At 54.9% G+C, this 25,846-nt stretch overlaps 1 protein-coding gene across 5 annotated transcripts in view; it reads left to right on the top strand.

Moving 5' to 3' along the window:
• The window catches only part of ANKFY1 (ankyrin repeat and FYVE domain containing 1), a 76,771-nt gene extending 52,305 nt beyond the window's left edge, over positions 1–24,466 (top strand). For 4 of the 5 annotated variants that reach the window (XM_045804842.2, XM_087867479.1, XM_087867478.1 and 1 more), the window contains 16 exons: positions 3,094–3,191; positions 4,380–4,427; positions 5,960–6,188; positions 7,097–7,195; positions 7,403–7,556; positions 8,163–8,331; positions 9,059–9,177; positions 9,791–9,947; positions 10,635–10,835; positions 12,297–12,473; positions 16,864–17,011; positions 17,422–17,512; positions 17,809–17,933; positions 19,275–19,421; positions 20,386–20,476; positions 20,901–24,466. In XM_045804842.2, the coding sequence (XP_045660798.1) occupies positions 3,094–3,191; positions 4,380–4,427; positions 5,960–6,188; positions 7,097–7,195; positions 7,403–7,556; positions 8,163–8,331; positions 9,059–9,177; positions 9,791–9,947; positions 10,635–10,835; positions 12,297–12,473; positions 16,864–17,011; positions 17,422–17,512; positions 17,809–17,933; positions 19,275–19,421; positions 20,386–20,476; positions 20,901–21,033 (2,186 nt within the window). In that variant the 3' untranslated portion in view covers positions 21,034–24,466. The remainder of the gene's footprint in view (positions 1–3,093; positions 3,192–4,379; positions 4,428–5,959; positions 6,189–7,096; positions 7,196–7,402; positions 7,557–8,162; positions 8,332–9,058; positions 9,178–9,790; positions 9,948–10,634; positions 10,836–12,296; positions 12,474–16,863; positions 17,012–17,421; positions 17,513–17,808; positions 17,934–19,274; positions 19,422–20,385; positions 20,477–20,900) is intronic. The other variant, XM_045804841.2, reaches the window with a different exon arrangement.
• Positions 24,467–25,846: the final 1,380 nt, after the last annotated feature.

The raw sequence follows: 25,846 nt of genomic DNA, 5'->3' as shown, positions 1-25,846 counted from the left end.
TGGGTGGCACAGCGGTTAAGCGTCTGCCTTCGGCTCAGGGCATGATCCCGGCGTTATGGGATCGAGTCCCACATCAGGCTCCTCTGCTAGGAGCCTGCTTCTTCCTCTCCCACTCCCCCTACTTGTGTTCCCTCTCTCGCTGGCTGTCTCTATCTCTGTCGAATAAATAAATAAAATCTTTAAAAAAAAAAAAAAAAAAGAAACTGCCCTGTTTTGGCTGGTGCATGGTGGTAAAGAGTAATGCGGTGACTATGGGTACGTGCCAGGGCCCTCGTCTATTTGTGCTCAGGCCTCAGTGTGACCAGCCGGCAACGCCAGTCAGCACAGGGGACCAGTGAACACCCAGCGTTGTTTCACAGGAATAGTTTTGACCTCATGAGCCCCTGAAAGACATGAACCCCCAGGAATCCAGGGACCACACTTTGAGAACCACTCTTTTGATGTGGATATTTCCTTGATCTGACTAAATAAAATGGGATATTTTAAGGAGAAAGATCCCATTGTAATCAGTGTTGCTGCATCTAAAGCACTGATGAGGGGAATGGGCCCAAAAAAGGTGGATATTAAACAGCCCTTTCCCTGAAAGAAGTTAATAATTTAAATAAAGATCAGATTAAGTCACCCCTGTGGTGACACGGAAGCTAAAGGCAGGGCGCTCCACACCAGGGGGGTCAGGAAGACCCTCTAGAAATGGTTGTTACTCAGTTGCTCTTAATTTGCAAAGGTATAGCGGTTATTGGCCATAACTGTACTGGTTTTTAATGTCGTATTACGAGTGTTGCATTACCTAAGAAACTGGCTCTTTGATATTTAGAGCTCGAATGTTCGGTTCTTACAGAGCCAGTGTTTTATTTTAAAGATTTTTAAAATTTATTTATTTGAGAAAGAGTAAGAAAGAGAGAAGGAGCAGGGGGAGGGACGGAGGGAGAAGCAGGCTCCCCGCTGAGCAGGGAGCCCGACACGGGGCTCGATCCCAGGACCCTGGGATCATGACCTGAGCCAAAGGCAGACGCTTCACCGACTGAGCCCCCCAGGCGCCCCGCAGATCATTTTTATGAAAGCTTGATATGTACTTGACAAGAATGTGCGTTCTCTCCCTGTGGGGTGCACCATTATTCTGTTTCTGTCCATGCAGCAGGTGTGTTCGTCATGCTGTGTGAGTCGTACACATTAACTTACTAACTGTTGAACTGCTTGACTGTCAGTTTGGGGAGGTATGTTAAAATTCTTCTTCGTGATTATGGATTTATCCATTGTCTTGCTAGTTCTGTCAGTTTTACTTTATATACTTGGAGTTTTAGTGCAAGTTCAGGGTTATTGTTTTTCCCTTGTTCCAGTTGTCTGTGTCCATGGACTGGCCTTAGTCCGCATGTGTTTTAGCAGTGGAAGGTCATCTTCGTTTGATGGGGAGGCCCACGTCCATGTCTTGTGTGCCCCAGAATGACCACAGAAGTGAAGGTGGGACCCTCATGAGGGGTCTGTCAGTCAGGCTGACTCTCGGCTAGGGGGGAATCACGGTCTCTGGGGGAAAAGGAAGAACGGCATGAAGACAAAGCGTTTGTCCCGTTTCTTTTCTTTTCTTTTTTTTTTTTTTAATTAATGTACAGTGCAATGTTGGTTGGTTCCTGGGGTAGAATTCAGTGATTCGTCGCTTACGTACAGCACCCGCTGCTCATCGTGCCGTGCCCTCCTGAATGCCCCGCGCCCACCTAGCCCGTCCCCCACTCACTTCCCTGCAGCAACCCTGTTTGTTCTCTGTCGTTAAGACTCTCTTATGTTTTGTTTCCGTCTCTTTCTTTTCTTTTTCCCCTTCCCTGTGTTCATCTGTTTTCTAAAATTCCACGAGATCGTACTGTATTTGTCTTTCTCCGATGACTATTTCGCTCAGCGTAATCCATCTAGTTCTATCCATGTCATTGCAGATGGCAAGATTTCATTTTTTTTAATGGTTGAGTAATATTCCAGTGTGTGTGTGTGTGTGTGTGTGTCTGTGTGTGTCTGTGTGTGTGTCTGTGTGCACGCATGTGTGACATCTTCTTTATCCATTCATCTGTTGATGGACATCTCTCCCCAGTTTGGCTGTTGTTGATAAGGCTGCTGTAAACATCGGGGTGCCTGTGCCCCTTCGGTTCTGTATTTTTGTATCCTTTGGGTAAATACCTAGTAGGGCAATTAGAGTAGTTCTATTTGTAACTTTTTGAGGAGCCTCCATTCTGTCCCACAGTGGCTGCAGCAGCTCGCATTCCCACCACAGTGCACGAGGGTCCCCTTTCTCCGCATCCTCGCCAACACCTATTGTTTCCTGTGTTGTTGATTTTAGCCATGTCCCATTTCTTTATCTATTTTTAGTCCTCGTATTTAATTTGAGTTTTCAAATAGCATAGCTGCAGCACATGAGATTTTGTGTTTATCCAAACAGGAAATGGATGTTAATAGAAAGGAAAACGCCGCTTTGGGGCTAAAACCATTCCACAAGGGAAAGACGAAAAGAAATGTTTTTTTTCCTAAGATTTTTATTTAGAAAACAGTGCGAAGCAAAACATTTCTAAGCCAAGAACAAACATATTTAAGGCCTTAGGGATAAAATGTAAAGGGCATTTTCTGGTAGAACTTCAGCTCACATCGTCTTCAAAATGGTCATTCTAGGTCCAGAGGTTCTCAGACAGACAGCTGTCCCCTCTTCCCCGGACTTTCGGCAACATCCGTAGGCATACTTGTTCTAGCAAGGCTGGGGGAGCTGTTGGCATCTAGTTGTCATATGGTGTGCCAAACAGACCCCTCACAACAAAAAGTCCCCTGGCCCAAGATGTCAGGAGCACCGCTATTGAGAAACCGCGCTCTAACCCGTCCTCGGCAGGAGACAGAACTCACATCTGGTCCCGGGTGGCGTTCAGTGGCAGACTCTGGAAGAATGAATGTCTCCTGACTCCCAGACCAAGTCTTTGTTCCACCCAGGCCTTGCCAGTGTCTGCGTCCACATGCAGAGAGGGCCTGTATGGACGTGGGTATGGGGTGTGGCTTGTCCGCTGTGAAAGGTGGGCGAGGAGGAGCTCGTTGTGCAGATGGAAAACGAGTGTGCTCACTGTCTCCCAGGGAATTGCTTACTACAGCGGGCAGCCGAAGCAGGGAATGAGGCAGCGGCTCTCTTCCTGGCGACCAGTGGTGCCCAGGTCAACCACAGGAACAAGTGGGTAAGTGTGCCGGGGCGGCCAGGGAAGCACGGTGGGTCTGTGGGAGAAAGGCAGTGGTTGGTGTGTGGGGAAAACAGCTTTTGCAGTTTTTGTCTGCATAATACATGCACTTGGTTAGAAAACCAGGGAGGAACGGATGTTTTGTCCCCAGATACTGGTTGGTTGATTCATTCAGCAACCCATCCCTAAGCATTTGTGGAATATCAGGTCCTCACCTAGACGCTGTGGACACCGTGGTCTGCAGGAGACGACCAGGCTCGTACACACAAACCTACCATCATAGAGTCTCCACTGTTTATAGCACTTTGTTTGCGGAGACGTTCCCGTGTGAGTGCGTATTTAGTCTGGGTCTCAGGCCCACAAGGTAGACTGCGCAGTGTCAAAGCATGGCCTTGGGGTACGACTTCCTGTTTCTCACCCCGCCCTGTGTGATCTTGAGCAAGTTACTGACCCTCTGTGAGCTTCGGTTTCCTTCTTTGCAGAATGGGATTCACACTGATTTCATAGGGTGTGGATTAGGGAGAAAGAAAGGGCGCATGCAAGGGCTTGTTAGCGTAATGGCTAGGACATCAGGTGCTGTGTGATGTTATTCTCACTGCTCTTTTCATATAGGGAGGCTGTGCTTGTCTCTGAGGTCACGTTTACTTTGCACCTTTGTGCTCAGAGCTCTGAGGATGTTGGTCCTTTTAATTCTCAGAGTGGACCTGGAAGGGACATTCTCGACATGTCCCAATCCCTCATTTCAGGGCAAAGAACGTTGAGGCTCTGAGAGGTTAAGTGGCTCAGCAGTGACGGAGCCAGCATTAAGACTCAGGTCTAGGACGGAAGGTTGCACACTCTCCACAGCGCCGGGCAAGGCAGTACACCGTAAGCTTGTGCGTGAGACACACTGAAGTGTCTCGGAAGCTCAGGGGAGATGGCAACACCGTTCTCTTCCACCATTCGACGTTCTAACCTCTCTGCACCTAAACCCGCACACGGCCTGCTCTCCGGCTGAATGCCAGCATGTCCCTGAATGCTCTTGTGGCTTCCTTGACTTCGCTCCTACCGTTATGCGTTTCTGTGTCTGTCTGTCTCCTTCTGCATCATCAGGTTTGCCCACTGTTCATTTCTGATAGTATACAGACACGCCCTGTCTCCCACCTTTGAAAAATCTTTCACGGGTTCCTTCTCTGATACCCTTCGTAGCAAAACTGGGCGAACCCTGAGATGTGCCAGAAGAGACCCGATTTGAAGGCAAGTGAGAGCGACACTGGAGAAGGGTCTGGAATGCTGGTTGAGTTCTTTGAACTTTATCCTACATGTGAAGTGAAGGCTTTTGAGTAGACAAGCGTTGTGACCATTTGAGTTGAGAAAGTGTCCTGGGAAGGTGACACGGTGGGTGCACCGTTGAGGTCAAGGCTGGGGCTGGTGGGAATCATCTAGACCGGCAGCGAGTTGTGCTGACCTCGGATACTGAATTTGGACCCACAGAGACAGGCTTCAAAGTGTTTGCGGGATTACACTTGTACCGGCTGGGGCTCTCAGAAGCAGGGTCAAGAGAGGTGGTGAAACTGTCCAATGCGCCCGTGAAGAGAACGAGAATTGCCACGCAGACGAGCTGCTGCACAGGGAATTCGATTTTGTGACTGTTGAGCAGAGAAGTCGGGGGGAAGTCTGGGTGTGAGAGTCCCGTGCTTGCACACTCTTGTGGGGGTCATGGGGGCCAGTGAGCATTCCCAGTACAAACATGGAGCGGAGGGGCTGGAGCAGAAGATGGTCCCACCGAGGAGGACGCTGTTGTGAGGCCCTGCACACCACGACACGGGTCGATGGGGAGGGGCGCGTTGGCAGGGGTCTGAGTCCCGTGTCACAGTGACACAGCAGTGGGTGGTCCACCTACAGTGCCTGAGCCTGGAAAACTACTTAGAAATACGGAAATCACAGAAACCCCACTGAGAGAGTTAAAAGTGGTTCCATCCCGGAGAGGAAGATATGTTTTTAGGGAGGAGGAAGTGGGATCTTGCTGTGTTTCTCCAGGAGCCTGTTGAGTCTTTGACTCTTTGAAGGGATGAGGTGTAGCTTCCATGAGAGTAAGGTCAGAGCGCTGTGTTCGGGTTGTGTCCGTCTGTTTAGGTGGAGGGGTGCCGCGTGTGTGTCTGTGTCCCTGTCCTATGCCTGTTCTATCCCCGGAAGGACGTGGGAATCTGGCACCGGGGTTTCCTCTACGGGGACTTGGGTGGTGGGGCAGGGCAGGGAGGAACTTGTCCCTGCAGTTCTTGTCCCTCTTGAATAGTGAATCAAGAATGTGGAATACCAGTTTAAAATGCTTTTAGTTTTAAAAAGTGGGGGAAGGAGGACTTGATCAGAGTTCAAGATGGGGTTGATGTGAGCTGGGCAGGAGACCAGTGGGGGCGGGGGTGGAAGGGGCGCGGTGGCCCCGCTGACTGGTAGCCCTGTCCCCGCGGGGCCGCAGTCGAGGCTTTGCCAGCCTCCCCGGCACTTACTTCTGTGGCACGTTGAGGTTGTCTGCAGGGTGGTCGGGAAGGTTACTGGACGCATAGAAGAGGAGGAGCCAGGGTGTTTGGTGGGCACGTAGGCTGACAGCACAGGGAAGGGAGGGACCGACCGCATCGGGGGACGGGTCATGCTCAGCTGGTGACAGGATGAGCCAAGGGCTGCGACTGCCCCGGGGACCCGGGTGTCAGCACACAGGCTGTCGTTAGCGCCCTGGGACGGGAACTCCCCTCCTGAACGTGCTCTGAGGTGGGCCGTTTGCCTCTGCTCAGGGAGAGACCCCGTTGCACACAGCCTGTCGGCATGGCCTGGCCAACCTCACGGCAGAGCTCCTGCAGCAAGGTGCCAACCCGAACCTGCAGACGGAGGAAGCTCCGCCTTTGCCAAAGGAGGCCGCGTCCCTGACCAGCTCCGTGGACAGCGTCTATCTGCAGACACCCCTGCACATGGCCATCGCCTGTAATCACCCAGATGTGGTGTCTGTCATCCTGGAGCAGAAAGGTGGGTAGCTGGGAACTGCCCCTCACCTTGACCTTTGAACAGTAGTTGTGAGTTGTTAGTGACAGAGTTGATGTTCCTGCGTTGGTGAGTTTTCTGGCCCCCAAATCTTTCCAGGTCACACTAGATAAGCACGTAGTCTGGCTGCTGACCACCGTTTCCCTGTGTGCATTTTTAGGACGGGGCCTGCCCATTCCACCTGATAGGTTAGGGTTTTAGAACCACTGACTACTTCTCTCTCATGTTGGGTGTTTTCCCAAAGCTCTGTCTGGGCGTGAGCGGTGTCCGAGGACCCTGCAGCCCCAGGTCCCGCTGGAGCTGGCTGTTCTCTCACCTGCTTCAGCCTCCCCGGCAGGTGAACCGTGGGAGGAGTGGGAAGGAGGGCCAAGGGGAGCCCCTGCCGTGGGGAGGCCCACTTCCCTCAGAAGTCATCCTCAGGTTTTCCTCTTTCCTGTCCTGGAACTTGTCTTCCTCTTCCCTCAATCCTTGTGAAGGTCAGCACGTTCCAGCCTTGTGCTTGTGGAAGGAAGCGAGATTTTAGGTCGAGTGCACCTTTTTCTGGGTCCTCACAGGAGCGGTAAATGGTAGGAATTCCGTATTAGGAAAGCGGTGCCAGGCCATGGTTTGACTCTTCAGCAGTCGGGTAATTTATGTCTCCATAGTGGGTTTGTTTTTCTTTTGTGAAGAGTCACTATTTTAAGCTTCAAAAACTCATTTTTCCCATAAGCTTTGCTCCAAAATACCAGGTTTCTGGGCTTCCACCACAAGAAGATTTATGAACTCTCTCTGTGTAGAGATGATTGTATTCTAGCCAGTCAGTTAGTTGGAAACTAGCTCTTATGCTCTTGAATACTTTAAATGTGGTCCATGGGATGGTGAAGTCAAGTGTTTGTTTCCTTTAAAAATTTTAGCTAATGCTCTTCATGCCACCAACAACTTGCAAATTATTCCGGACTTCAGCCTCAAGGACTCCCGAGACCAGACGGTGCTGGGCCTGGCATTATGGACCGGTAAGGTGGTGCCTCCAGTGTCCCCAGACAGACCTACGTCGGAAGGAGGGGGGAGGGAGGGAGGTGTGGAGGGGCTGGGCTCATCAGTGGGTTTGGGGTAAGCCCGTACTGCCCCGTGGGAAGCTGCTGGTTTTGAGAAGTGGAGAGGGCGTGTGTGGCCGTGAGATGTGGGGCACGTGGGGCAGTCAGGGCCTGTTTGTGTCCCAGGCATGCACACGATCGCAGCCCAGCTGCTGGGCTCCGGGGCCTGCATCAACGACACCATGTCGGACGGGCAGACCTTGCTGCACATGGCCATGCAGCGGCAGGACAGCAAGAGTGCACTTTTCCTCCTGGAGCACCAGGCAGACATAAACGTCAGGTAGGCGGGAGCAGCGCTCTCCGTCACAGTACAGCTCCCGTGTCCCGGAGACTTGGGGGTGGGGAACCCTCAGGGCCAGGCCACAGTACCGGACAGAGCTCATTAGAAGAACAGTCCAGAAGCAGTTGTTTAGAGAGGGATTTCATGCAAAATGAAGAATGTCCCAACCAGTGAGCGGTCAGAAAGGCTTGGGGGGGAAATACAGAGTTAAGTTTCTGTTGTTTCTGTATTTTCAGAGGAATATATCTTTATCTCCAATGTCAGGTGACCCTGAGTGACTGAGGTGAAAGAAGTATTTTGTCAAGTAGGCAGCCGTGATGGCATTTTATTGAGATGCTGTTGGAAGCAGCTGCTGTATGCCTGAGAGATGTCAGCGTGCTGGGGTGTTGGTCTGTTACCTTCTGGGTGCACTGGGATGGCACAGCTATATGTTTTAAAAAGGCAGAAGGGACAGAAGGGACAATTTAACTCACAGGTTAAATTGCTCTGAAAGAATAGTGATCAATGTGAGTGAAGTCTCTTCTGGCCTCTGGAATGCCCAGAAGGGCACGTGTTATCATTTGGCTCCCGCTACAAACGTTGGTTTTGGTGTGCGTGTCCTCGCAGGACTCAGGACGGGGAGACAGCCCTACAGCTGGCCATCAGAAACCAGCTTCCGCTCGTGGTGGACGCCATATGCACCCGGGGAGCGGACATGTCCGTGCCAGATGAGAAGGGGAACTCCCCGCTGTGGCTTGCCTTGGCCGGTAATCTGGAGGACATCGCCTCCACCCTGGTGAGACGAGCTCAGCTTCAGCCTCTGTTTACACATGGGGATGTTCTGTGTCCGAGACTGATCTGTGCCCGCATAGCAACCGCAGGGAGCAGGAGATCTGCCGAGCGGCCAGCTGGTCAAGGATGAGCAGTAGAAAGTCCTGTTAAAGAAACTTGCAGTGCAGTGTCATCTTGGCCAGCACTTTCTTTTAGGCTGTCTTTATCAAAACTACCAAGACGCCGGAGAGCTGAGGTGCTTCCTCGGGAGTCCTTGGGTGTGGGCTGCCCTCGCTGTTACCTTAGTGAGACGCCCCCAGATCTCTGGTTTGTCTCCCTTACTCAGCACACAGGCCCCAGGAAGTCCTCATTCAGCTCTCTGGAATGCCTGAAATGTGACAGTACTGCATTTTGCAGCTGGGGGGGTCTCACTCAGTTGGTATTGAGGTTACCTGTGAGTTTCAGGTGTGTTGCTGAGGCCAAGGGAGTGTGTGTGTTTTCTGTCCCTCCTGGGACATGGCCCCCGAGGGTGATGATAAACTTGTCTTTCTGTCTTTCTTGTATTTCCCAAACCCATCTCACGGGACCTGGCACAAAGCGCTTTTTAATCAGGGTTTGTACCGATTAAAATAATTAGCAGTTAATTATCGCCCGAAAAAAATGAATCTAATGGTGTACGTAGAGCTCAGAGATGGTAATAAACTGCTTGACGTTGCTAGGCAGTGTTTGTGAGTCACCTGTGTTTTCTGCAGGTCAGACACGGCTGTGATGCCACGTGCTGGGGCCCGGGGCCTGGTGGGTGTCTGCAGACACTCCTGCACAGGGCCATTGATGAAAACAACGAGTCTACCGCCTGCTTCCTTATTCGCAGGTCTGAGAACCCCAAGTGTCTTCTTCGTGTCTTCTTATTCGGCTGTAGTCTTGGTGTGCCTTGGCTGGTCTGACATCCCTGTTCTGTGAAGTCAGCCAGTTAAGGCACTCAACCCACTTCTGAGGAGAAGGGCTTGGGTGCCCGTATCACAGAGTCTAGAAGCTGAGCCAGCTTCCTGCTCTGGGGGCCATAGAGGCTCCCGTAGTCCAATCAGACCAGTTCACACAGTGCGGCCAGGAGGCTGGGGTGGAGGAAACCAGATGGCCCCTGTGGGACCCCCCACCCTCCAAAGGTACATGAGCCCAGCGGGGCCCACGGCACACTTGCTGTGCTGTGTCCGCGGGAGGAACCTTGGGAGCAGTGGGTCTCAGATTATAAATGCATACAGATCCCTTGGGAACTTTGAAGAGTTCTGAGGCCCAGGCTGCCCCCAAGACCCCAAGAGGAATTGCCAGGAGTGGGACCCAGACATCAGTACTTGTGACTAAGATAGCAGTCCGTGGTGGCCACGGCTTTTTCTTCGGATGAGGCTGCTGCTGTGTTTATCAGCATGCCTCTGGCCAGGTTGGAACCTGGCTCTTGAAGCCTACCTTTCCTTTCCCTGTGCTTTTAGCGGCTGCGACGTGAACAGTCCCAGGCAGCCCGGTCCTAATGGAGAAGGGGAGGAGGAGGCCAGAGATGGGCAGACCCCCTTGCATTTGGCAGCCTCCTGGGGGCTGGAAGAAACGGTACAGTGTCTTCTGGAGTTTGGTGCCAGTGTAAACACACAGGTATGCAGAGTTTCTCTTTCCAGGGAGATGGGTGCTGACTTCAGAATTGGGGAAATTTCTTAACGGCCAGGGGCCTTGCAGACTCTCGGTCCTGGGCCTCAGGTTGGCTGTGAGTGGGGCGAAGGGACAGGTGGATGGAGTGACTTCCTCTGGGTCACACGGCCTGCCCAGTAAACGTAAGGCTTTCCGGCGAAGACTCTCCCACTTTGTGCCTCTGTCCTTTCTACAGCGTGAGCAGCATTTCTTCAGTCAGCTTCTTTTTGCCTCTTCCCTCCATTGCTTATACGTTTTCATTGGGAGAGTTTGTCCGAGTCTCAAGCTCAGCACCGTGTTTGGGAGAATGTTCCAGTAGCTCCGTGGAGCAGCCCTGAGTGGCGTTCCTCGGTGCTCTTCCGCGTCCTGGCCTGTGAGGACGGATGTAGGCCATCCCGCAGCTGGGTGGGGAGGGGTCTAACTCAGGCTAGGTTGACCGTACATCTTCAGACCCAGTGTGTTTGTGTCCCTGGTCACTGGAGCGTGGGGTGATGGCAGCGGCTTCTGGTCGTCTCTGGGCTTGGCCTCCTTAAAAGCTGATTTCAAACATAGGGTGTTCGTATTGGTTCTCAGAACCAAATTTGATTTGATCCCCTTCCTGTTTTTCCTGAGTTTCTCTTCATCTGGACACTGAAACTGTGCCTTGCCCTGCAGGATGCAGAAGGAAGGGCACCTGTCCATGTGGCCATCAGCAACCAGCACAGTGTCATCATTCAGCTGCTGATCTCCCACCCTGATATCCACCTGAGTGTCCGCGACAGACAGGGGCTGACCCCTTTCGCCTGCGCCATGACTTACAAGAACAACCGGGCCGCCGAGGCCATCCTCAAGCGAGAGTCTGGGGCTGCTGAGCAGGTGAGGGACCCGCACCCGACGTTCAGCACAGTGCCCGAGCTCGGGGGGACCCGTGACGTGGAGACTAAGCAGACGTCCTCAGCCAAACAGGTCTTTGTCCAGAAAGACATCTGTGTGGAAATCACTGTCCCCTTTCTGGAAGTCTGGCCAGTCTGATGAACCGTCGGTGCCGGGTGAGACTGGCATACATGCGGCGGCACCACGCGCACAGGGGGGCTGGAGGTGGCCAGGCGCTGCGAGAGGAATTCCGTGGCGTGCACAGATGGTCGTCGTGTGCTTTTGCTTGGTCCGGTTGCCTTGGTAATGAAGGTCTTCAAGAGGTTTGAATTGAACAGGAGGAGCTTTTGGTGCGATGTGGGGGCAGCTCTCAGGGGAGGAGGTTTCTGAGGAGCGGTCATCGCCCAGCGTAGGCCGGCTCGTCCTTCCCTGTGGTTCTTCAGCGGCTGCTCTGTGTGGCTGGGGAGGTGCCGCCCTGCTGTACGGATGGGGTGGGAAGCACCAGCCGCAGCGGGTGCGAGGCGGGACTGTCTCCATCCGGCCCGTAGAGCACCGCCAGGATTCGTGAGTAGCCACTGCTGACAGTGACATGGAAACTTGAACAAAATGAGATCCTGACACGGGGGAAGACCAGTGCCTGTGCGCCCAGGCTGCCGTAGGCCACTTTTCCAGTGTTGGCGCGTGACCAAGTTGTGTGGGTGCTGGCCTCACCCTTGCTCGGGTGGTGTCACGTGCTCGTGAACGGGTAGCCCCTCGCGTTTCCTCACATACGAGTGACACGGGCCCAGTGGGTCAAAGTGCTTCGTAGAAACACGGCCTGGGGCAGCAGCACACGCTGCGCTCGTGCGTGTTTGTGTGTGTGTGTGTGCGCGTGCCACGAGGGTGGCGTGTTGCTGCCCCCACTTCTCACTAAGCACTTGGCTGACACGACAGCTCTCGTAGCCGCGGCCTCCCTGTGGTCTGGCTCGAGTGAGTTCTTGTGTGCGGGGTTGAGCAGAGCAGCATTTGCAGCGTGCCGGTACCTGTAGCTCGGTTCAAGAGCAAACCCGTGAAGCTGCTCGGGGTCAGGCCGCTGTTGCAGCTGTGGCGTGAGGGCGTGAGGGGCTGCCGAGCAGGTGAGGGACCCGCCAGAGCCAGAGCCAGAGCAGGGGACCCTACGGCCAGTCTCTGCCTTTGCCTTTTTTCCCTGAGCACCCCCATCCTTTTCCCGTCCTGCACGTTGTCTCTTTCCCCGCTTTCCACATCAGCTCCTGCTGCCGGCAGGTGCCAGGGCCATGCACACGTGGGCAGGTGCACACGTGCGGGGAGGGTCTGTTGGGTGGGGGAGAGGCACGTGCGGTGTTGGTTCTTGGGAGGGAGCCTCCTGGACCCGAGGGGTGGCGACACGTTCGCCTCTGGTCGGTGCTCAGGATGTGCTCTTGCAGGGGGACCCCCTCATGTTCGGGCTCCCACTTGTTGCCGTAGGTGGATAACAAGGGCCGGAATTTTCTTCACGTGGCAGTTCAGAACTCTGACATCGAGAGCGTCCTGTTCCTGATCAGCGTCCAGGCTAATGTGAATTCCAGAGTCCAGGACGCCTCCAAGCTGACCCCTTTGCACCTCGCTGTCCAAGCAGGCTCTGAGATCATCGTCCGCAACTTGGTAAGTGTCGCCGAAACATTGCATGTGACGTGTGGACCCCAGGTCACGCCACGCGTGGACGCTCTCATCACAGGTGTTTTGCCAGGTCTTCTGAAAGGCTGGCGTGAATTTGGGGAGCTAAGCCAGCGCCCTTGTGAAAGCAGGTGTGTCTGTAGGCAGAGTGTCCTGAGAGCCCAGCAGGCAGTGTGTGCAGGCAGGTGCGGGGGCTGGGCAGGTGGCCGCGAGGGGAGGCAGGCCCATGTCTGTGCCCGCACCAGGCATTCAGGTGCCCTCGGGGCCGCTCGCATACCTGCACTTGCGCTCCTTCTTTTTTAACTAGTCTTTTTTTAAATTGAGGTGTAGTCAACATCTAACATTATATGAGTTTCCGGTGTACGTCACAGTGGTTCAGTATTTGCGTGTCGTGCAGAGCGATGGCTGCAGTCTGCTCAACATCCGTCACAGTTACAAAATGATTTCTTGGGATGAGGACTTTTAAGATTCACTCTTAGCAGCTTTCAGATATGCAGTATGGTATTAACTAGGGTTCCCAGGACTTACACATTTTATTTTACTTATTTATTTGTTTTTCTTTTTAAGATTTTGTTTATTTATTTGAGAGACAGAGAGCGCGCAAGCAGGGGAAGCAGCAGCAGAGGGAGAAGCAGACTCCCCGCGGAGCAGGGAGCCCGATGTGGGGCTCGATCCCAGGGCCCCAGATCATGACCCGAGCCAAAGGCAGACGTGTCACGGGCTGAGCCCCAGGCGCCCAGGACTTAAGTATTTTACTGGAAGTTTGTACCTTTTGATCACCTTCACCCATTTCAACACCCCACCCGCCTATGGAAACCACCAACCTATTCTCTGTATCTACAAGTTTGTTTTTTTGTTCGTTTTTTAGATTCTCCATATAAGTGGGATCATATGGTATTTGTGTTTCTCTGTCTGACTGATCTCATTGTCTGTGATGGCCGAGTGATACTCTGTTGTGTGTTTACACCACGTTTTCATCCGTCCATCAGTCGATGGACACCTGGGCTGTTTCCATGTCTTGGCTTTACGTGTAAATAATGCCGCAGTGAACAGGGGGTGCAGACGGCTTTTTAGAACAGTGCTGTTCCAGCAACAGGACGTGCGCACGCTCCGGAGCCCCCCAAGGGCTGCAGTCTGTAGCCTGGGGGTGGGTGGGCTGCCTGACCAGCCCGCGGTGGACAGGCCGCCTGTGCATCTGCAAGAACCCTAGCTGTGCAGTGTGCGACGGGGCGCACGTATCAGCAGAGGGTGGGGTCCCAGACGTGGGAGGCAGCCCCCTCTCCTTTCTGTGGAGCACTCCCCAGGAGGCCAGACACGGGTCTAGCTTATCCGAGTTAAGGGGGTGGTTGTGCTGGTTGGTTGGGTGTGTGATAGTAAAGGCATTTTAAAGCTTTCGCACAGGGTGTGTAATAAATTTATTCCTTCATCTATTTTTTAAAAAACAGTGTTTTTCCTTTGCATAAATACCCAGTAGTGCAGTTGCTAGATCATAGGGTAGTTCTGAGGACCCTCCATACTGTGGCCAGAGTGGCTGCACCAGCTCGCATTCCCACCACAGTGCACGAGGGTCCCCTTTCTCCGCATCCTCGCCAACACCTGCTGTCTCCTGGGTTGTTGATTTCAGCCATTCTGACAGGTGTGAGGTGGTATCTCATTGTGGTTTTATTTGCATTTCCCTGGTGATCAGTAACATGGAGCATCTTTTCATGTGTCTGTTGGCCATCTGGATGTCTTCTTTGGAGAAACGTCTGTCAGGTCCTTCTGCCTGTTTTTAAAATTGTTTATTTATTTATTTGCTATTGAGTTATAATGAGTTCTGTATATATGTTGGACAGTAGCCCCTTACCATATATATGATTTGCAGATATTTTCATCCATTCAGTAGGTCATGCGATTTCATTTTGTTGATGATTTCCTTTGCTGTGCAGAGGCTTTTTAGTTTCTGGCCCAACCTGTTTAATTTTGCTTTTGGAGTCAGATCGAAAAATCACCGCAGGGGGCGCCTGGGTGGCACAGCGGTTAAGCGTCTGCCTTCGGCTCAGGGAGTGATCCTGGCGTTATGGGATCGAGCCCCACATCAGGCTCCTCCGCTGGGAGCCTGCTTCTTCCTCTCCCACTCCCCCTGCTTGTGTTCCCTCTCTCGCTGGCTGTCTCTATCTCTGTCAAATAAATAAATAAAATCTTTAAAAAAAAAAAAAGAAAAGAAAAGAAAAATCACCACAAACACTGATGTCAAGCTTACCACCTCTTAATTCTGAAAACCACCCAGAGAGATTAGGAAAATTTTTACATTTTACAAAGGAGAAAATGTAAGCTCAGAAAGAACTTTTCCCCCAAGATGATAAAGTAGTCAGTAGTGTGGCTGGGGTTTTAGCCATTTCTGTTCGACTGCAAAGCCTGCTTTTTCTAGTATGACATAATGCCACCCGGGCCAGGGAACAGCCGAGTAAGGATGTGGAAACTAGAAAGTGCACGTGGGTGTTTTCACTGGAATGGTTTGGTTGAAATGTGGGGAGGGTGTAGGAGATGTGGTTGGAGAGGCAGGCAGGGGCCAGCTTGTGGGGCGTGACACGGCAGACCAAGAACTGTGAGCAGCCTTCATCCTTTCGGCGTGGAGAAGCCAAGCGTTTGGGCTGGGAGCATATCCAGAGCAAAGGGCTTCACGTCTCCTGGCCGCCCCGAACCTCCCATCAGCCCCAGTACATGCTGCGTAACTAGCCAGTGGGCACTTGACCGGCATCTGGTGCCCCACCCTCTTCTTCTTTCTCGACATTAAGTAAGCTCTGCGCCCAGTGTGGGGCTTGAGCTCGCAGCCCCGAAGCCAAGAGTCACGCGCTGTACCGACTGAGCCAACCGGGCGCCCCATCCCATTTTTGTTTTTGAAAAAATACTTCTTCGAAAATCTTTATGACTTGTTACGTATTAGAGCCGAGAGAGCATTGACCTCTGTGGTGGGCCGTGAGGGCAGTTTCCGTGAGCTGGGTTGATGAATGATTGGCGGGGGGTCTGGTGGCACCAGGCCCAGCCTGGGTGTGGGGACCAGCCACGGAGGCAGAGGTGGACTTCTGAGTAGCAGGCAGTCAGGCCATGTGTCCATCCGTCTGAGGGCCTCGGCAGGTTAGAGGGTCACGGCCCCTTCAGGGTCAAGCCACTGCCTCCCTGACCGCATAGGTGGTGGGAGTCCCTAGAAACGGCTGATCAAACCGTGCAGCTTCATGTTGGAACCTGTTCACATCGAAAGAGTGCCTTTGCCCAAACCTGTCCCTCTCTGCCCAGTTAACCAACCTAGAGGTTACCTGTGAACCCAGCACGCGCAGCTCTCGTGACCACGGGTGCCTCTCTGCACGTCCTCCTGGACCTGTGCGTGCTCTCACTGGGTGCCCAGAGTCTGGGGAGGCAGTCGGGGTCTGCACCAGAGCCGCTAACCCGGGCCTTGGTCTCCCAGAGGCAGAGTGTCCGCACACATGGAGAGGCCAGGATGCCTCAGGCTGCGGGGGAGGCATCGTGGGCGCTGGCTGCAGACTGGAAGCCTGTCAGAAAAGGAATGAGTGGACAGGATATTGTCAAAAGATCCTTCCTGCTTTTGGTTCTGTAATTCTTTGTGGTAATTTCTTTCTTTTAAAAAATAATATAGGAGGGGCACCCGGCTGGCTCCGTCAGTGTGTGTGTGACTCGATCTCAAGGTCGTGAGTTCAAGCCCCATGTTTGGTGTGGAGATTACTTAAAAACAAAGTCTTAGTAACAACAAAACATACTATCAACACAGTACAGGCTTATTGTGGGAAATGTACAGCATGTACGGGTATTGAAGTAGATCGTGTCCTCCTCGCGCCCAGCTGCTCGGGTTGTGCGTGTGCACGCACTCCTCCCTCCCTCCCTCTCTGTCGCTCTGGCTCTCTGCAGACAGGGTAGTACTGTCTTCTAACTGGCCTTTTTCTGACTTACCGTATCATACACACCCTAACGTGTTAAACCACAAATCTCTATCATCTTAATGGCTACCTATTATATTGTTTGGACATTTTATAATTTTTGTAACTGAATCTTCTTGCGATCTGGTTTTGCTCCTGTAAGCTGTGGACATCCTCACGCGGCACGGTGAAGGTCGCTGTCGTCCTGGGTCGCTTATATCCCAAGTCTTAGAAGTAGAGTTTCTGTGTCCTAAGGAGTGGCTCCTTCGCATGCCGATGGTTGCCGCGCTCGGCTTGGGACGGGCTTTGCTAGCTTATGCCTCCGCGGGAGTGTGCGCGAGGCCGCGGCACCCCCAGTGTCGCCTGCCGGGAGGATGTGCGGAGGTCAGGAGGCAGGCAGGCTTGGCCCGGGAGTGGGGTCTTCGCCGCCATGCCGGGGAGGCTGCTCACGTAATCAGCTTCGGCAGCTTCTTGCAGGGGCCAAAGTGAATGAGCTGACGAAGCACCGCCAGACCGCCCTCCATCTCGCCGCCCAGCAGGACCTGCCCACCATCTGCTCCGTCCTCCTGGAGAACGCAGTGGACTTTGCTGCTCTGGATGAGAATGGGAATAATGGTAGTCGCCAGTATGCCCCTGTGCCCCGTGCCGAGTGCCCTCAGCAGTGCCCCCAGTCTCCCCCACCCCCAGCCCCAGGAGGGTGGTTTTCACAGCAGCAGAGCTGTGGCAGGGAGGGCTCTGGGCTGGGCGTCTGCCCTCCCGTGGACCATCCCTGGGCAGCTTCTCGTCTGCATGGTAACCCCAGAGCCCTAGAGTGGTTTCCTGTAAAACCGTGAAGTTTAAGCTCTGGGTGATTGTGGAAGCAGAAAGCACAGTCGTTCAAGGCTGCATGCACGACTCTATCCTGGGGGGTGGGAAGGCTGGAAGGGATGGCGGCTGTGCTGCGTCCCGTTCCGAGGGAGGTTGGGAGCAGCCGAATTTCCTGCGTGGGCTCCTGGGCTTGCCCAGTAAGAGGGTTTACTCTCCAGCGCTTCATCTCGCCGTCATGCACGGTCGACTCAACAACATCCGGGTTCTCCTGACCGAGTGCACCGTGGACGCTGAAGCCTTTAACCTTCGGTGAGTGTGTGCGGTCCGGAGCAGAGGCCTGGACTCCGTGTCACCTGGTGGTCACCGTGCCTCGCAGGGGCCCCGGTCCATGCTGCAGAACTAACTGGCCGTGAGGGCCACCAGGGCACTGGACCAGTTTTGGTGCTTTTGGAATGTTTCTTTTTGAAAAATACTTTGTAGAAAAATGTCTGCAACCTCCTTAGTGTCCTTGAATTTATCCGGTATCGCCGAGTTCAGAAAGTTATGTCTTTCGTGTGTGGTGACTGTGGCTAATCTAAACCCAGCTTTCCCCACTTGCTTCCCAGAGGCCAGTCGCCACTGCACATCCTGGGACAGTACGGCCGAGAGAACGCAGCAACCATCTTTGAGCTGTTCCTGGAGTGCATGCCTGAGTACCCTCTGGATAAACCGGACGCGGAAGGAAACACGGGTGTGTTAGTGTGCGCGTATGTCCTGTCTCACTGGGCTGCTGCTTCCCGGAAGGACAAGAGCCTGGGCACATATGCCATTCTCGAAGGGCTCTCCGCCTGGCGCTCCACGGTGTCTGATCTGGGACACACGCACGTCGGAAGTGTCTCTAGAGCTCCCAAGCCATACTCCTGTCCACACAGGCCTGCCCTCCTCTACCCTTGTCTACACCTGCACACGCTTTAGGGGGGAACGCGCTGCCGTGTTGACCTGCTTTGAAACCGTGGCCAGTTACATACAGAGAGGGGCTGGCGTCTTACGGAGGCCATTCCCGTGGTGCTGCCCCGGCCGCCCACAGTCCCAGCGTTAGTTCGTGTAGCTGTCACCATGTTTCTGGTGGACTCTTGCGGAATGCCCACGACCACCCTGTCAGCACTGCACGCACCGTGTCCCCGTTTTTCAAGTAGGGAAACGGGTGAAACTCAAATCTTTCTTCCCAGCCCGGGGCTCCCAGAGCCCTGCGCTGCTGCCATGTTCCCATTCACTCTCCCTCCAGCCAAACAGAGCCGCCTCGGCCTTTGGCAGCAATGTCGTTTTCAGGGAGCGTCCTGAACCTTAGACGGGACCAAGTATTCTGCCATCAGCTCTTGGCCTTGACACGTGAATGTGTCGTGATGAGCCTGAGCTGGGAGGGGCGGGCAGACGCAGGGGGAGCCGCGCGCACTGCTGTCCGGGTGCCGGGAAACAGGCAGGCAGGCGCTTCTCGTTGGGCTTCCAGGTTCCTGGTTCCCACTGCCTCGCTCTGTCCTGTTCTAGGTGGTGACACTGGGTAAATTCTGTAACCTCTCTGTGCCTCTTTCCTCATTTGAAATTGTAACCCCCGTCTGACTGTACCGTTTAGAGCATGAAGTGAAAGGATTTAAATGCAGGGTGTCAGGGAGGGAAGTGAGGGGCCAGTAAGAGGCCTGGCCGGAGCCTGGGAGCCCACGGGGCCGGCGCCGGCACACACGAGGCCTCTGTGGGGTGGAAGGACTGCCCGGGGCATGAGCCCGTGCTGAGTTTTCTCTCCGTGTGTACAACACGTCACAGCTCTTCAGATGTATTTATGTCGTGTAACGAGAGCTTTGTCCTCCAGTGCTCGTGCCCGAGGAAGGCGGCTGGGACAGCGGCCTGCCTTCAGGGTTCCCTTCAGCGTGTGTTCCCCGCTCCTGCTCTTGGAGCAGCTCTGCGCCCCGGGCTCGTGGCCCTCGACGGGACGACGCTGCACCCCCAGGAGCTCTCCCCATGGTGTCCATGGGGACGTGGCCCTGCCCTCGGCCAGGCCCGGGTGGGAAGGAGCCCTGCCTATGGTTTTGTTTTCCAGTGCTGCTCTTGGCCTACATGAAAGGGAATGCCAACTTGTGCCGTGCCGTCGTCCGCGCCGGGGCTCGCCTTGGGGTCAACAACAACCAGGGAGTCAACATTTTCAACTACCAGGTCGCCACCAAGCAGCTGCTGTTCAGACTGCTAGGTGAGTGGCGACTTCCTGCCCCCCCAGTGCAGACATGGTCACGGCGCGGGTCGTTCACATGTCCTGGTGGCCTCTGACCCCCAGAACGTACCCACGGTGTTCTGGGCCCCAAATAGGACTTTTCTGTGAGGGCCGTGGTGGGAGAGGGACTGTGAGCAGTGTCTTCCACAGTGCCCTGGGGCCTCCGTCCTTCCCCCGCCCCCTGTCCAGCGCCTCCCGCCAATCCCACCAGCGATCCACGAACTCACAAATGCGTCTGTGCGTTGAGGGCGGGTCACCCTGGCATGGCCCCCGGCAGCTTCTCTGCACATCCCTCATCTTCCACCGAGCCAGGCCCTCTGCGTCCTTGGGGACAGCCTTCTGCTCCTGCCTTCTGCCCCTCCTCTGGTCCCTCTGTGGCGAGGAAGCAGCGCTCCGGGTGGTCTCGTGTTTCCTGGGTCACCCCGTCCCTGCCCAGGTGGCAGCAGCAGGGCTTACTGGCCCAGGGTCTGCGCAGAGGCTCACGCTCACAAGCTCCTGGGGCTGTGACGTTGGCGTGGGCGACTTGCCCTGCGTGCCCGAGTGGTGTGCAGCAGAGCCGGTGCCTACGCTGCAGGCCTGGCCACTCGTCACCTTCCCTCCTTGCTCTCAGCCCACCCCCGTGCAGCCACCAGCTCTCGCAGACCTGTCCCCTCCCCGCTGTCCCCTTGCCGTGTGGCCCCTGCCAGTCCTCCCGGCCGGCGTTCTCTCTCCCACTGTGCCTCCCGGTCTGGCCGCCCCTGACCCCCCGTGTCCCCCAGATGCCATGCTAGTCTCAGCACCATGAGCACAGCCCCTCCTGCCCCAGCCCGCCTGGCCGGTGGGGTTCCAGAGCCTCCCCAGGACGCTTTCCTGACCACTCAGAGCGCGTCGTTCTTGCGCCCACGTGTCACCGCCTGGCACGGTCACTGTGACGGGGACGGGGCCTCTCCGCCTGTCCTTGCAGATATGCTGTCCAAGGAGCCTCCGTGGTGCGACGGGTCCACCTGTTACGAGTGTGCTGCCAAGTTTGGAGTCACGACTCGCAAACATCACTGGTAAGGCCCCAAGGTTGCCCGCCAGAGGGGCGAGGGCACTCCTGCCCGTCACTGCTTCTGCCTCTCTCCGTGAGAAACCGTGACCCTGCCAGGGCCCTGCGCAGACCCTGGGCAGGAGGGTGATGTAGCGGCCGACAGTGCGCGCCTGGAGTGGTGTGGGGAGGGGGGGCCTTGCCAAGGCACTGGCTGCTCCCGTGAGCTGAGGAGCTGGGCCCATCAGAACGAGCGCGTTCTCTGGCTGTGGCCCAGTGGCTCTTCGTCTTCAAAGAGCCTTCCCCACCAGCACTGTAATGTCCTGCGGGCTGGAATTGTGTTCTCACAGACTCGACAGGACACATGTTGGTGGCGCGTGGCAGGCACACCATAGCGGCGCCGCCGTGGCTGCTGGAGGCCCCCCTCACGCCCCCTTGCTTTGCTTCCACAGCCGCCACTGCGGACGCCTCCTTTGCCATAAATGCTCGACCAAGGAGATTCCTATTATAAAGTTTGATCTGAACAAGCCTGTGCGAGTTTGCAACATTTGCTTTGATGTACTGACTCTGGGGGGGGTCTCTTAGGGAGCCCCCAGGCCACACCCCGGTCGCCTCCCCGGCAGCTGCTCTGCTCACCAGCCTGACCCACCCAGAGCAGGGGCTGGCCGTCCCGTCTTTCCGCGGAACAGACTGAACGATTAAGGACCCCGGTGCGATTGACCCCATTTCAAGGATTCCATTGGGTTGTCCGTGTGTCTGACTGTGATTGGGGTCACTGGACGACTCGGTGGACCAGGCCATGTCGCCTAAGCGGCCCCTGTGACAGAAGATGGACCCCATTCTGCTTGCACCATACAAGGACGCTCGGAAAACCATTCCCCTCCCCGTAGCTTAGTGTTGTGTCGAGCACCCCCACGTCTTCGTGCGCGGGCGGGCAGGCTGGTGGAGCCCCGGGGGGGCCTGGCGTCTGGCCGCTCCGGGAGCGCCGCCTTCGCTCCGGGTGAGTGGCCTATAAAGATTATAGAGTCCTCTTGCCCAAGGTCTTTTTTTTTTAACCCAAGCTGATATTTTTAGTGAGCTGCCCCTTTAAAAAAGGTGAAATCTTTCGAAACAGGGTTCAAAGATGAGAGCTGAAACATCGTGGCCTTAACAACCGAAAGCTTTACCAGTACTCACGCTCCTGGGTCCAGGGGTGCGGCGTCCCGCGCTCTCGTCTGGCGGTGTCCTGTGTGCAGAGGCTTCGGTCACTCCGCCCCAGGGCCTGCTGGCCGAGATGCACTTTTCTCGTGCTGCACTTTTTATATGGCTGCATTATGGGTGATTCCGATCTAAAAATCCACGTCCAGAAATAGCGTCACGTACCCACGCGTCAGTGATTCTGACGATCAGCTCTGATGGGACCTCAGCACACATGGAGCTGCAGAGCGTCCCTGGGAGCAATAGGGTCACCCAGGGCTGGCAGGTGCGGGAACCCCCAGTTCCCAGCAGCTTTTCCCTGCCTAGCGGGTGCAAGCCGGTTTGGAAAGCACCCAGAGCTCCCTGGGCCCTGGTCGCTGCTGCGAACGGTAGGCCTGCAGCGCTAAACGCCTCCTTTTGAAGGTTTGGCCAGTTTTTAAACGATGCACATTGGAAACTTCTGCCACTGCTTTAAAGAAACTCTGAGACGAACGTGGTTGTTCACGCATCGTTCTCGGGACCGTCGTGCTGGTTTTCAAGACATTTAACGACCACTACGTTGTTTCTGCATTAATGAAGTATGGGTTTATGTGTAATGGGACTACAGATTTTTTTGCAACAGCCTGTTCTTTTTGGTTTGTTTTTGGATGGTGGTATGTCATCTCTCTTGCTGTAGATTTATACGTTCTATTGCCTAAATGTGTGTGTAAAATAAGCTGATAAACCAGAGTGCTACTTTTTAATATTTCTGTGACTTATGAGATATATAAGCTTTCTGTGTTAATATGAGCTTGTGCACAATGTATAAAAAAAAATTAATTAGAAGAGTTCCCCTGTCCCCTAGAGTCTGTGACACATTTCCTATAGAATTTTTACAGAGGAACAGCTAGTCTTGGCAGACACTTGCCCCCGGGAGCCTGTGCTCAGCTTCCGTTTGCTGCTGCCTGGACGGGGCCACGAGAAAGTAGGGCCTCGTGAGGTGGCTCGGCTCTGTAGTTGGAAAGGAAGATGATGTGCTTCAGACGTGAATCAAGGCAGCTGGTACTTTTATACTCGCTCTTTTCACGTTCAGGGTGGAGAGCGGAGCTTGGGAAGTCCATCAGAGATGAGACCGATTGTCCTACCCCTGCCCCGCCATTACCAATTGTAGTAACAATCTTGCCTCTAATTGCACTTAAAATCTTAAAGTCCTGTTTAAAATACGTCGAGTCCAGCTTCTGTTTCTTCAGAGTCCACAGATGGCTGTGGCACCGAGCAGCCACAGAGCGGGGGAGCATTCTGTGAGCTCTGCACTGGCTTCAGGGTGCGTCCTCGTACACGTAGACAGGACACCTTCCCGCAGCCTCGGGGGTTCCGCGGGACTACGCGGGTGCTCGCCGGCCGCACGCAGCACATTCCCTGGCGGCTGCCCGGGCTCCCCCGTCACTGCCCTCACTGGCACTCAACACGCTGTCGAACTGCAGGGCTGTTCTCCGGACAGTTTAATCCGTAGCTTAAATACTAGTAGCAAAATCTCACTTTTATTCATTCAGAAAGTTGCCAGTTGTGAACGAGTGCAGCAGGAAGAATAAACTTTCTGAAACAGTGTGTGCGTCCGTGGACATTGTTAGCGGAGTGAGCGCATCACCAGGCCCGCGGGACTGCCCCCGCCAGCGGTCTCCTCCAGGCGCTGCGTGTGCGCCCAGGGGCTACCCTACCTTGCTTCGATCCTCTGACTCGGGAGTTTCCCACCCAACTCAAGTGCCTACACTTAGGACTCTGGTTCTCAGTGCTTTGGAGTGGCGTCTCGCCGAACGACGTATCAGAACGTGTGCTGTGTTTGGAGTTCGCTGCCTGCGCGCTGTCTACCCCAGTTCGCAGTGTGGTCGAGGCCGGACCAGACCTCTCCATTCGCCTGCCGTACTCTCTCCAGCAGTGGGGTCCCCGTGATGCTAGCCCTCTACCTCAGCCCCGAGTCACTTCTGGCCGTCCTGCGTGGAGCCTGGCGCGCCGGCCGGTTCGCCACTGCTCTGCACACGCGCCCCTACCTGTTCCACTGGACGATACCGCGAGGATCTCGTCCTTAGGCGTGAAGTGGAGGGAAAGCCTCGGGAGGGGCTGTGTGACGCTTAGACCTGAAAGGCACACCGAGCCCCCAGGTGACAGGTGTCACTGCGCGGGTGTGACGCTGTCACGACAGGGGCACCGAAGGAGCTCCTGACACAAGTCTTCTTCCAGGACTGGGACTGCTCCCCTCAGGATGAGCCCTGGGAGAAGTGGGCACGGGCCCCCTCATCGGAGGTGCCCCTGGCCCCGGAGAGGAGGGGCGTGGAAGCCACATTCTCATTGTAATTTAATAAAGTGATTCGTGAAGAGCTGATTGCTTGACGAGATAGAAACTAAACAATAAATTCCCCGAAGTTGTCGTAGATGCCTTAAAGACTTCTCTGGAAGATCACTGCCTGTGCGGTTCCTCTGTGGTGTAGGTCACATGCTCACCTGTCGCACGCAACAACATGGCTTTTCCCTAGTGAGGGAGTCTTGAGTTGGCAGGCCGCTCGACTTCGTGACTCGTCCTTTCGTGGCAGGTGTGTGGCTGTTACCATGACACGTGTGTGACACCCGGGGGGGGGGGGAAGGGCGGCAGTGGGGCGGGAACTGGAGGCGCACCTTTGGGTGGGTCACAGGAGCTTCCAAGCCGTCCAGGGTGGTGCTCATTGCGGGAAGACGGCACCGTGCATAGGACCAGGATGCTCTGACCGGCCTTGTTTCGTTGGAGTCCATGTAATGGAATGTATTTTTCAAATATTGATATTTGCATTTTCTGTAACAATTCCTTACAATAAAATAAGGTAAAATTGTGCATTTAAAGTGGAAACTTATTAATAAGACATTTGTAGTTATTTTTTAATGCAAAAGTACCAATAAGCATTAAAAACAGATTTTTAACTCCTGACATGTGAACATATTTGTTAAATAGCTCTCCATCTAGGAACGTTTGAACTTCCAGCACTTTCCGGAAGCACATTGGTGATAGCAGTCAGAAAGTCGTAAAGTAGCTCTTTCATGCGTAGCTGACCAGCCGCTGGGACGTGCTGTGCTCTGGGCCCGGACGGCAGGTGTCCCGACTCCCGGAGGCCCCGGCCCCGGCGAGGGTTCTGCTGGCTGTGGTCTAGAGGGAGGACTGGCACTGTGGGTTCCAGAGACACTGCGGCAGGTTTGGGGGCTGGCAGATCCAAGTCGAGGGGCGCCTAAGGGCCCTGAACAGATGGTACAAATCGAGTGGCTCCCCTGGGCCTGACACAGTCCCATTCTTTCCGTCTTCCAGCTCGCTCCCCCTGGTTCACACCAGCTGTGGAGACAGCTCATTGTCTGCTGGCTTTTCTCATGGTTAATGGGTACTACGAGGTGCTCCCACAGGACAACCCCACTAACTAACAGCTGCCCTCGAGAGGAGCCCTAGTTCTAAGATGTGAGTACAAACGAGCCCGGGCCTGCAGACCCACGTGGCTGCAGCCAGGGAGGAGCACTGGCTTTTCACTCTGCTGTTACTGACTGCTGACGGTACGGGGGCGAGTTCCATAAGTTCTGGGCCCTAGTGTCTGCATCCCTAAAGTGCACTGGTGACCACAGCCCTGCCCGGCTCACGGTTTCGAGGGAGGGAATCAGAAGTGGGTACCGTGCCCCTCCTCTCATGCAAGGACAGAGGCCCATCCAGTGGGGGCCGATGGGAGCAACGGCTGCGGTTTCCCTGCAGGAGTCTGGGGGCTCTGGTGGTGGGAGAGCTCTGGGGGGGGGGTTCGCTTTGTTCTCCGAGGGGCACCAGGGACTTCTGAACAGACAGGCCCCAACCTGTGCAGATCCCAGCTGTCCCAGAGCTAAACGAGCTGGGGATGGGGCGGTGGTCTGGAGCGGCTCCCTCTGACCCCAGGCGCTCCACTCTTGGGGTGGGGGGCAGCTGCCCAGCCTGCTCAATGCAGCCCTGCACCTGGGGGCGGCAGGAGAGCAGATGTGGGGGAGCCGCTCAGCTCTGCTGTGCCCCTTCTCCGGACCCTCTCAAGGCAGCAGAGGGTAAACAGATGAAGCCACCTGCCCAGCATCGCTTCCCCCTCTGGCAATTCTGGGGGGGCCTGCCTCCCTCCACCAGAGCTCTGCCCTGGGGCCACATCTGCGGAAGGAGGAAGGAGACCAAGTGCTCCAATAACCACGATTCGCCCACCGCCCCAGCACGAGGAGCTCTTCA

This window comes from Ursus americanus, chromosome 14 (genome assembly GCF_024610735.1).
Source record: "Ursus americanus isolate L20-20 chromosome 14, mUrsAme1.1.p, whole genome shotgun sequence".
Classification (NCBI taxonomy): domain Eukaryota; kingdom Metazoa; phylum Chordata; class Mammalia; order Carnivora; family Ursidae; genus Ursus; species Ursus americanus.
This window is presented reverse-complemented; position numbering and strand designations above follow the sequence as displayed.